General features: G+C 38.3%; 1 protein-coding gene across 1 annotated transcript in view; it reads right to left on the reverse strand.

The window, feature by feature from the left end:
* Positions 1-12,497, reverse strand: part of SLC24A4 (solute carrier family 24 member 4) — a gene marked incomplete at both ends in the record, with an annotated part of 89,061 nt that overhangs the window by 10,049 nt on the left and 66,515 nt on the right. The window contains 2 exons of the mRNA XM_080344660.1: positions 7,353-7,497; positions 9,462-9,631. Coding sequence (XP_080200786.1) covers positions 7,353-7,497; positions 9,462-9,631 — 315 coding nt within the window. The remainder of the gene's footprint in view (positions 1-7,352; positions 7,498-9,461; positions 9,632-12,497) is intronic.

Below are 12,497 nucleotides of genomic sequence, written 5' to 3' on the forward strand. Positions count from 1 at the left end.
TAACTTGGTAGTTTTATAAGAATTTAATAATTTTTGCAGCAACCTCAATAAAGGGAGACTATTTCCTTAGGAAACAGATTACTTCATTCATTTTATCTGGCCCAGATGAATGTACAAACAACATGCAGCTTGAAAATTTTCTTATTTTAGTTCTTTTGAAAGTACTTCTAGTGCTGCTCTGTTTTGGTTTTGACCATCACTCTAAAATAATCATTAAAATGATTTAGTGATACATTTGTTAAATTGTGGTATGCTTTTAGTTCATGACAAACTATTTTATGATTGTTGCTTAGCTTCCTAGTACATCTGTAAGGACTTAAATTATCATCTTCATTAAGGCTACCATTTAATGCATAGCTGTTTTACAGAAACAGACCACTGGTCCCATTACAAGGCCTTAGGTCAGTTGTTTTAACAGCAGTACCAGCCACTCCTATGAGCCCTGGGTTTGAAGGCTCCTGTGGGAATCCACAGAGCTGAGTAAAGGTGTATTTTGCTTGTTGCACTCCCCCCAACAATGATGAAAGAATATTGCTTTACTACAGAAAGTAACACGGGTCTATATTCTGTTCACTTCAACCTACTGTAAAACAGAAAGATGAGGCTTTTTGCACTAAGTTATTTTGCCTACTTTATACAGCCATTTTCCCATTTCTCCAGATATTTGGAAGCCAAGGATGCCAAGTATTTCAGAGAGGTATCATTACACAAGAGCCTGATTACAATGTTTCTGAAAATGAAGTGGCAGCCCTACAACACAGCACCCTTTGCTGATTTTTCAGTGCATTCCTGGGCTTGACATTTTTCCAGATGTTATGCTTACAATAATTACTTTCACATACAGATAGTGTCCTGGTGAACACTATCTGGTCAACAACACACATCACAGCACTGAGAGGAAACAAATATTTCCTTAAGGCACCAAAGTGCCTTTTACAGGAAAAATGCTGTCCTATTCACAACATTCACAAATATCTGAGAGAAGCTCAGTAGGAAAGTGTGAAACTACGCCTGTGTTTTCATTCTGATCAGAAATGTACACTTTAATTAAATCTCCTGATTGTCCCCATTTATTGTGTTTCGATTTGCAATTTACTGTATTTTAGTTTGCAACATGGAGCAGCCTTGTATTACACCAATGAGATTCCCTTGGCATAAAGCTGAACCAGAAGCACAAATTTAAAAGTGCTCCACATACTAATGAGTGTTTAGTCCATGGACCCAAGCTAGTCTGAAACAGGACTTCAAACACGTTCGGTGCAGACAGCCTACCTGTCCTAGTCAATAAGCTGCATAGAAAAAGCTTTTTTTGAATACAGACAGACTGGAATCTGGAACTTCACCATCAGGAGTCAAATCTAAGTTATTGTAGTTAGTGAAATTTGAGTGCTTGTCCACTCAGTGTTCCCTCTGGAAGGCAGCAGCCAAGCACAGAGCACCGCTCCACACATCAGCTGCTTCAGAACGTGCCCAAACCTTCACAGGTGAAAGAAACATCTTGGAGATGGCAGTTAGTAGCTCATTGAACTAAAATAAACTGTAACGTTCCTGAAAAAAATGAATCCAATTGGCACACAGGATTTTCATAACTGTATTGTTATGTAGTTGTATAAATCTCTAATTTAAGGTAACTTTAAATAACGTGAAAGGTTTTCTCTAATTTAAGTTTACCTGCAAAATGAGAAAGGCTTCCTGGAGTTTATTCTTGTTTTCTACTTTTCTGGGTTCTTTTTTTGCTTTTGACAATGGCAAACTTAGAAGAAAAATAAGGCATATCCAGGCTGGCCTATGAAGATTGTTGCTGCAGATTTTTTTGGCGCTCCACTTCATCATTTTTAAATTCCTCTTTTTAAATCTCTCTACCATTTTTCATTAAAAAACTCAACCAACTGACCGACTTTTTTTCCCCCCAATGAAAAGTGATTTTTAAATTACCTGTCCCCTTGGTCCTAATTAGGCTTTATATTTACCAAGATATATTTGCACCCACACATCATTACCAATAATAATTCAAATCTTGACCTGAAAATGTGCAACAGTAACATACACACCTCCACACTGGGAGCTTTGTAATAACCCAGACCACAAGTAAATTTCTGCTAGAAATCGCTGTTGTTCAAAGTTGAGACTGATTGGAAAACTTTAGTATATGTGAATTAGCCAATGTGAAAGCCTAACTGATTTCTGAGCATGTGCAGTATCCAAAACACAACAGAGGAATACAAATTTTTGTCCCATGTATGGGACTCAATATAGAAACAACTAAAATAGAGATAAAAAACTAAATGCATTGTGAATCTTCCATCAGAACTATTTTCCACTGAAAAATGCCTTTATTGCAAAAGAAATTTCTGAGAAAACAGTTTTCAATTTGCTGTTAGGAAAATTAACACAGCAGCTGCCTCTCCAGCTTCTTGGAAAATCCTTATTGATTTCAGCTCTGCAGCTGTCCCCAGGAGTTGTGGGGGCAAGACCCTCTCTGTGTTACCACAGTGTGTAAAAGGCGATCCGAGACGGCCCAGCCTTTGTCAGCCTTCCAAGTGGGCAGCTGACATATTAAAACACTTACATTGCAATTCTCCTGCAACAGAGCTTTGGAAATAATTCCTTTTTTCTGTGGAAAATACCAAGGTTTTACTTCTCTTCCTCATCCAAAACAGACTATTTTCCGAACTACTGACACTTTTCTCAGAAGTTTCATTTTCCAGAATAAAAGTTCCAAATTCCAGACCATGCGTTCTGTACAAAACAACTCTGACTTCTGTTTTCAGTCTGTGCCTTAATCACACTTTGCATATTTGGATTTATTACAACAATTTTCTTTTAAAGACACATTTTTGGTACAGTGGGAAAAAAGAATTAGCTCCAGTATGCAGAGACAAGCTTTACTCTCAGAGTTACTATAGGTTTACATAGGACAATATTCAACAAAAATAAAATGTAACCGAACAGACATACTCCCCATATCTTGTTTGACTTGGCTGGATTTTGCCATGGTTTATTTTGTATGTTTTAACCTTGCTGTCTACTTTATAATTTTTTTAAGGGAGAACTGGGATTTACAGACTTCCTGAAGTCTCTCTTTGCCTTTTCACAACAAAGTGATGAGTTAGTAAATGAAATCCTTGCCCACTTCTTTTTCCAGATTATCCTGTGCATCCTCTTCCAGAGAATACTCATTGCTCTTCTGGAGCACATTTCCCAGTTTAGTTTTCTACAAAAGGAGTCTCGCTCATGAGCTCCAAGAACACAATGCAAATCAAAATGCAGTACATGAGACAACAGAGAAATGTGCCTCAGAAGCACATTTGTGTTCTGAAATCAAATTCTAAGGCAGATATTATTACATGGGCAGTGGCAAGAGAAAGCTCTTCCAAAAAAGCGTTTCAGAATACTACAGTTAGGTCCCGCCCTGAACTATCTTCTTGGAAGATCATCTCTCTTGCATCATCAAAGCAGCCTGGAAACCAGCTCTCTTCCTAACTCAGCCACCTAAATCATATCAAATGATATGATTGTGAATCAAAATTCACAATACATTTTTAAATATTTTAGGAGCAGAAAGTCTGCTGGGTCCACTGGCGATCAAAGTATAAAGAAGTTCTGAGAGAAGATGGGGGCACTGCAGAGAAGCTAAAAGAACCGTCTGCATTGGTGTTTGCACAGACAGAAAACAGAGGTTTCTTCATGGAACTCTAGCTCAGTTTTGAGGACATACAATTCCATAGTGGATATAACAAAGAGCTACAACATCCTGAGTGTCCAAGTGAGGTACATGGGCTCTGCTTTGTTCACTGTGCTTTCCAATAAAAGACAAGATCAAATGAAGCTATTAGGAGCCAGAGTCAAAGCAAGTAAAAGGAGATGGTTCTCCACACAGCCATGAAACTCCTTCCCAAAGGATGTTGTGGGTATTAAATATTTACGAAGATTTGATGACAATTAGACACACCAAGGAAGAAGAGAAATCCGCTAAGTATTTTTAAATAGTCAGATATTACACCCAGTCCAGGAAGTTCCTTGAGCTGAAAACAGCTGAAGTCCAACTTGTCCTGTCTCATTCTTCCCCAGGCTTCTTAATAAAGTCATGGTTGGAGTCAGAATATTGAGCAAGACAAACATTTGGTTTGACCAAATACAAACATTTTTTACATTTTAGTAGATACTGTTAATTCCTTTTTGCTTCTATCCTACATGCTGTCTTCATATTTTAGATCTGTACAAAACTGGGCAGGATTGCTAATCTCCTTCATTGCCATCTCATTTTAGCCCTGGGAATTATTATTCTTATTTTAGCTAACACCATCACGACTTACATAAAGCACCCATGGTCCAATCCTGTAAGAGAAGGAGTTCTTCATTTCTGTGAAACCGGGAGGAGCTGAGAATATAGAGTATTTTAAAGGATCCTGAACATGTGACAGTGAATGGGATTTAAGCATCCATTAAGAGCTGTACCAAAGTGCTTTTCTGAGTCTGGGCTCTAAAAGACTACTGAGCTATGCAAGGGCTTTTATGCATCATTTTGTTGTCAACATATGCATGCTCAGTTTCATCCTGCTTTATTCTGATCTCTGGGTTTGTTTTTAAAGTTTAAGACCCGTTTCCAAACAACAGTAATCAAATTGTAAAGTATCAAATGAGCCTTTCTCTCGGAAGATAATCATCATGGCCTAAAGGTCAGGTCAAGAAAAGAATTCCTCTTTTAAAGAGAATGTTTATTCCCACACAGAAATCAAAGGCAAAGTCTGGTTTGTATGACACCATATGTAGTTTCCATAAAAACGACGTGCTCTCTCCCATTTCAAGATGGGCCTGAACCACATCCTGGGGGTGAATCTCTCTGGATGTCTGACACGTGGGATCTAAGCTGGATGCTGTAGTATGAGACTGTTTCTATGTAACAGTTTTATTCTCTATTTCTGTGTGCTAAAGCTCTACATTTATTGCTGTGCATTGCCATTGATAGAAGATAAAAGAGAACAACAAAAAAACCTTACAGATGGCAAACGATTACTGGGAATCACTCAGAATTTATGTAATGCCACAAACTTCACATATTTATTTCTGTTTCAGAAAAAACTTCTTGCAAAATGATTTAGAATATGCAATTTGAAGGAAAGAAACTCTAACCCCAAACTAGGCTAAAAAAAGGTGACACAGCACAGCAGAAAAAAAGGCTTGGGCCAATTCATAGCTGTTTCTGTTGCATGTCTTAAAATACTGGCGTGAATTTTCTACTTCATACACTGCAAGCAATTGACTTAGAAAGTCCTATTGGAAAGTGAAAGCTTATTCTTCATAGAGCTCTTTATAGCACTGAAAGAATACATGAACTTCTGATCTTTAGACAGTATATGTGCCTTATTCTCAGCCTGAAAATATATCAAAAGAAAACCAGAGGGGATCCTGGGAAACTGTCTGCAAACCACCTTTTCCCTAAAGCCAGTTTTAAATGTCAGGATTTTTTTAGGCTACTGTTTGTCCCACAGTACTTGAATACCAACAACATATGATGCGGGTTCTTTACATTTTCTCCAAGGTTATTAAAGTGGTACTTCTGAAAGCAAAAATGAAAGAATTCTCCCTCAGAATGTATCAGTTGAGCAATGAGAATCCAACCAAGAGATAATCATCTCCAGACAACAGGAGTAACAAAACCTGAAGATAACAATGAGGATTTTAAACAATCACTTTACCACTTTTATGCAACTCTGAGTTCATTTTGAACTTTTGCTCCAGTCCAGTATGAATGGTTTCATCATTGGTTACGCTTTGGCCAGTTACACCTCAATTATCTTTAAAGACTTTCTCAAAAATGCAGAAAAACTGCATTTAAAAATGGCAAATGGCATAACTCATAACTTCTTAGTTCAAAGCATTTTTGTCTAATGTGAATGTCTCACACATTTAGGAAGCTCTACTCCAAAATCTATTTTTTATTCATAATGAAATTGAGTCTTGAACAAATCCAAACATGGTCTCCAGGTAATGTTTGCCACATGTTACCATTTCTGCATTGTCCTGGAATGTAAGAAGAAATGCATGATTGCACTGCTCTAATTAAAACCTGAGTCCAAAAACTTGTTAAAAATAACTCAGTTAAAAAACCTTCTTTCCCAACATGTGCACTGAATCCTGCATTTTTAAGATGGGTTGGGGAGACATTTTTTCATTTTTTTTTAGAGTTTGTTTATTACTGTTACTGTTATTATTTTTGATTTTGTTGCTTTTAACAACACGTTTATGTGCACAAGCATATTGCTGACTTGGATCCACTTATTTCATCATACAATAGAAACACTTCCTTCATTATCTCATTGATTATATCAGGACCCCCCTCTAATGGGCCTGTTTTCAGTGAATCAGTTTGCTTGCGTTCTTTACCCCCAACGAAAGTGTGTAACTGCTGACTGCAAGAAGATGCTGTAAGACACACACAACACAGTAACACATAAAAATATGGTTTATGCAGCCTTCACATTGCATGCTTCAATGTTTGTTCAGTCACAAACACCTCTTCTAAAATGGTAGCAACCGAAGCAATGGAATCTCTACGAAACTAGAATCATATACAACATGGAAAACTCTTTCTTCTTTTTCATTGCATGTGGTATCCATTTATGCCAAGTAATATTGTGTTGCACAGTAACTGTGTGACAGATGACTGCTGACTACATGTCTGCGAGGGGTGATCCAATCTCCGCTGTCTAATCTCCAAAGCACTTGGGGGAAAATGAACCTGCAAATGTGCTAAGGGCACCAACATAACAAGGTTGGTTACATATAGCCCTTCACACCAAGAGTTTCCAAAACATTTCAAAATGTGAATATTATTACATACTGCTATGCTAAGAATATTAAATACTGTCAAAGATATCAAACAATCTTTCTCCCCTGAAACCTTTCTTCCTTTTAATTCAAGAAGCCTCCCCCACAGTCACTAAATCAAGTTATTACATATTTACGCACCTATCTGCCTCTGGCCTAGTAATCTCCAGCAGGCTATTATTAACTGCTGACTTCAAAACTACTAGCCATGCAGCACCCATTGAGGTAGTCCGACATGTTTTTTAATATGGATCTGCCTTGCCTGCTTTCCTTTTGTTTCTGCTACACCAGCTCTTCTACTGTTATTGTGCATGATGGCTGGAAAAAACTTTCCTAAGATCTGCTTTTAGCCACACGGCCTCCAGCTCAGTTATACTGTCATCAAATCCAGCCCTCAGACACTCAAATCAATCCCCTTCCTCCTCTCTCCTCACGTATGTTGTTCTTTCTTGCAACCCAGTCTTTGGCATTTTAATTATTTTCTGTTTCCTTACTATAAACATCTGGAAAATAGGCCTTACCTGGCACTGAAAAGGGAGATAGATTGTTGTGTTCACATTCCTCCTCTTGGTTCACCACAGAGATGTTCCCATTTTCAATATTCTGCTGTCTCCCATTCTGAAGTGGTTTGCTTGAGCCATTGGCAGTCCGGATTAACCGTTGACGCTGCACAGTATCAAAGACAACACTGCCATAGTTTGGAAAATATCGATTTTGTTAAATCTGCGTCTGTTTTTTGCTGTCTGTTCAGCCCCTGTCACGTGAGCCGTGATGTTCCTCCACAAAGCCTTCCTTCGAGTTAGTAACAAACAAATCTGTCTGCGGCTTACCTGTCTTCATTGTGCTAGTGTTGATCATTCACCTCAAAATTACTGGCAGGAGTCTTTCAAGTCATGATGGAGAAAATTGTCACATCTCTTCTTCCACACCGTGTTTTAATGAGTGTGGTTATTCTGAAGCACTTCTCATTCAACGGTTCCCTCTCAAACAAGCAACACCACCATAATCTAGTGGTAACACTCAAGACATTTCCTTGCTATTAAGAGGTGGCTTATAAATTACCCAGGATCTCTCCTGCTCAGATCCAACTCTTCTCCCTCACCCTTATCCTCATTCCTTGAGGTAAATATAAAGGTCCTACTTCTCATTTCAAAAGCACAACTAACTCCTTTTGCTCTTGTCCAAGAGTATACTTTCATGAAGCTCGTAATTGCCCCAGCAGACGTATATAAGATTGCTACAGTTCCAGCACATAGTACAACAATTAGAGATAGGTTTTAAATGTCAGTATATATACTCACTAATACACTGGAGAATGCAAGATGTAAAAGTAATTTCCCATGTTTATAAAAAAAGAAATATTTTTCGTTTCTTAGATGGGATAATGCAGGGCTGTTAAGAGTTGTCTTTTTCATTACAAGTTGTTGCAACTTCCTAAAAAGTGCTCTGAAATGCCTTGAGAAAATAAAGTAACTACACAACATCCAAAAAAATTTCTGAAACTGCTATTAATGCAGAAAATGAGAAAATGAGAAATGAGAAAACTCATATCTGAATACTTTACAAAATTTTGGCAGTGAGAATACAAAGAACATAGATCCAAAATGCTCTGGTTTAGATAATGTTTTTCACAGATGTTGAATGAGTAAGTATCAGCTTTGTGCACATAGCCATGAAGAACTTTTACTGATCGGTTAATTGCCTTCAACGCAGAACTTTACAGAGTCGACTGCTGTTGTGGGCTCTATCTGATCTTCTGCTCTTGACTGTATGCTACCAAGCTCACTTTCTAATGAATATTTCACTGTTTTAGCATTATATTGGACTTCTGTTACAAAAATATTAGTGCTGCTTTCCTTCCTTGGGGTGCTCATAATGCTGAGCAGCCACATGAACTGTGTTAAAATGTTCAAATTCTAGGAACTTGCTAAAATTAATTTATTTGCCAGAGTGAAAACCTCTCACATATGACACCATAGGGAGCAAAGGACAAAATCCTGCCTTCATAAAGGCCAAGGTTGGCAGGGCAAAGATTTCACCCCAAGTGCTTCATACAAGCTCAGAACAGCATCACTTGGCCAGTCCTGTCACTGCAGCTGCAGTGTATGAAATAAACAATATACAGAGGCGACAATGTATCAAGCAAGAGTTAACAGAAACTGTCCAGAGCAAATCACCCTCATGAAAACATTTTTGTCCATTTTCATTTTGCGCTGAGGATTACACTGAAGACTAAAGAGATAGGCAAATATCTGATGCGATCCTGATGTGCTGCTAGTGTAAGAGCAGTTCTTACAGATTTTTGGTTGCCCTCTCCATTACCATTTTTTAGCCTGATCACTTTGTAATGATCAAAACCAATTCTTCTCCCTCAGATAGAATCCCAGTGTGCACAAATACACATACGCATTGGAACAAACATCTTCTGACAGGGAGATAATGGAGTCACTCCTTGCCTCCAATTAAGATAGGCAGCATCACCAACTGGGAACCCATGTTGAAACCTGCTGTGACACAGTTGCTAGAGAAAGACCATCCCTAGGAGCATGGGAGAATCTGAATTCCATCATCACTATGAGCACAGTCTCACTATGTCTCACAGTCATTTATTGTTTTCTTAATAAACCTACCTCATTAATGATTATTCGGCTTGCCATCCGCAGTCTGGTTCGTGGTCCAAATCTACTTGTAATCATCAACCGCAATCCAGCTTCAGGGAACCCGTACTTTGGGGGACTCGAGCAGATGATCTCATCCACCATCACAACACTGTTTTGGCCATACTGCTGCATCCCCTTCACTAATGATCACAATGGACAGAGTTAGTTCTGTAATTGATCTTATCATGCTTCCCATCACCCGGAGTCATTCTTTTCAAGCTCAAGTGGGAGTAATATTCATCTGAATGCATGAATTTACAAGTGACTTTCTTGTAATAATTTTGCAGCTGGTGAGTCTGCTCATCAGTTGTGCACTTCATTTAGGTCACATGCTAAAAAGGGATTTCACTCTGCCAAGGTAGCCACTCTTACAATGAGTGTGAGTGGTTTTTACTCAGCCATTCATGCTGTAGTACTGGTTTTCTTGCTTATGTCCCACTATGGTTTTTTAAATCCCCTCTAAAAGCACTTGCCCTGTGGCAGCATAGACAGTGCTCCTGACACCTGTAAAGCTATGCCCCTGGATCAAGGCGTTGCACATCCAGAAGTCCCTAATGTTGTGCTCACTCCTTCTGGAAATCTTCACTTTACCATCACAGAATATTGTTAATATCTCTAATATGACAAGATTTGAAATGATGAAAAACAACAATTGTCAAGAACAAATACATGTTATAAGTAAGCCTTTGTTAATATAAAGGAAGTTGTACCAAGGTTAAGAGTTTGGTTCTACTGTGTTAAGAACACAGAGAGACTAAATTATATTGGAAATCAACACAAGTACAGGCAAGGATTTTCAGAGCTCAACAACAAACCAATATTCTCACAAATGCTACAGACTACACATAGCAAGCAGAGCAAGGCTCAGCAGACAGGAGACATACCCATGTGGTGTTAGAAAGCAGGGCAAGAAATATGCATATGACTTTAATAAATATTAATTATTACATGTAATAATATGTACAGAAAAAAACCCAACAAAATTCTTTGCTGCTTGTTTTTTGCTTTGCCTAGCTTGGCTTTACCCTCCCACTCCCCTTTTGCATCAGGTTACTTACATTAAGAAGAGGAAGATAATTTAGAAAACAGGAGTGAAAGATAACTATTAGTGCACGGTTCCAGTCAGGAAGCAAAGGAAATCTAAGAAAACATTCCACTCAAACAAAGGAATTAAAATAGATCTGTTCTAAACGCACAGAAAACTTTTTTTTTTGGTATCGTTACAGTCTTGAACTATTTTTGGTTTTCATTTGGTTTTCAGGAAGAAGACTGGATCCCTGCACGCACGTAAATCACATCATGCAATAAATGCTTTGCTGTCTGAAGCATCTTCTGACATATTTGAAGTTGAAGAAATATATCCTTCCATTATCATTCAACAAGAAAAATGTAGCAAGCCTGTGAATCACCAGAAAACAGCTGTATCTCTTACACTTTAGCATCTGAGTGTCTTGCTTTGTTTCACTAAAATGAGTTTTCAGTGAGTACACTGGGGTCACCTGAAGTACCATAAAGAGATCTTTGATTTCACACAGAAATATGCCCTACTCAAAGAATCCACTCTGTAGTCTTGTCTTGCAGCTTAATATCTCTAATGAAGAATAGAACTAATAGTAATTTTGCATTTGATAAGCATTAAGGAGCAATTAACCCCCCCCTGCCTGACATCTAAAACAAATTAACCTTGCTGAGTAGTGCAGTAAGTAAGGAGCACATCCACTCCAACGACTCTTAAGAGTGAGCAGCTTTTTTGTGGAGGACTATACAGCCAGACAAGCTTACTAGGAACCAGTCCTCACAGAAGTGGCTACCAAGGAACCAGTTCTCACAGAAGAGGACTTAACCACAGTAGCTTAGCATTTGCTTTAGTTAGACAGAGAAAAACAAAACAAAACAAACAACAACAAGAAAAAACAACCCCAAAACCAAACCAACTCCCAAAACAACAACAAAAACCAACACCAAACCAACGTTTGACAGCAATCGTGGTAAGGCAAAAGGCCAGATATCTTTTTAACAGCCTCAGCAGATTAACTGCTCTCACATGAGTTTTTGCAGTGAAGTCTCCAAAGCGCTTCTTTATCTTAGAGTGTCAGGCTTTAGCAGGTGGGTTGGACTAGATGGTCTTCAGAGGTCCCTTCCAACCCCAACCATTCTGTGATTCTGTGCAAACATGGAAGCACTGCAGTTGCTCTGGAACTGTTTCTTAGAGCACTAAGGAGAGTGACCAAACATACCCAATTTGATGAAATAACATGATAAAAATCTCAGCAGTAATGTAGAATGCATCACTATAAAATATATATATAACTAACTGCAGCTGTTTTGACTTACTGCAGTATATTGAGCTTTCATTTTCGTAACAGCTCTTCATTCTCAATCCCTGTGCCCACAAATATACATATCTTGTTCCCATACGGTACAAGCAGGCTCCACCTAAAAATCGCAAAAGTAGTTTCCACAAATGTGGCACAGAGAAAAGCCTTTTTTGCTTCTCCTTTGTGATACTCCTTCGAAAAATAGATTCTCAGCGTGGCTTTTCCTTTTAACCAACTACGTAAACTTCCTGCTCACCATGAAGGGTCATCATCAACAAGCCTGTCAAAATCAACAGAAACCTTCTTGTTGACTTGACTCCTGGTCAGGCCCTCAGAAACCCATTTTTTTCTAGAGTTGCTGGTTTTAGGCAGGAATCAAACCATACCACCTGGTAGAAATTTTGGTCAACATAATAAAAGCCAAGAGCAGTTAGCCATATGTTTGTACTATTAAAATAGAAGCATTATTCATAAACTCCAAATATTTCGCCTTTATTATCTGTGTGTGTAGAACTCATCCTTGAATTTATCTTATGGTAAAAGCTCTCATTTTTTCTCTGAAACTTCAGTAATGGAAGCTTTTATATTGTAACACCGAAAGCTCTTAAAAGTAATAAAACTTATAAGTGTAAGAGAGAGCTGTGTAGCATGTGAAACTCGCTTTTATCTGTGCCTTGATCAACAGACT

Source organism: Nesoenas mayeri, assembly GCF_963082525.1.
Source record: "Nesoenas mayeri genome assembly, chromosome: 5".
Classification (NCBI taxonomy): Eukaryota; Metazoa; Chordata; class Aves; order Columbiformes; family Columbidae; genus Nesoenas; species Nesoenas mayeri.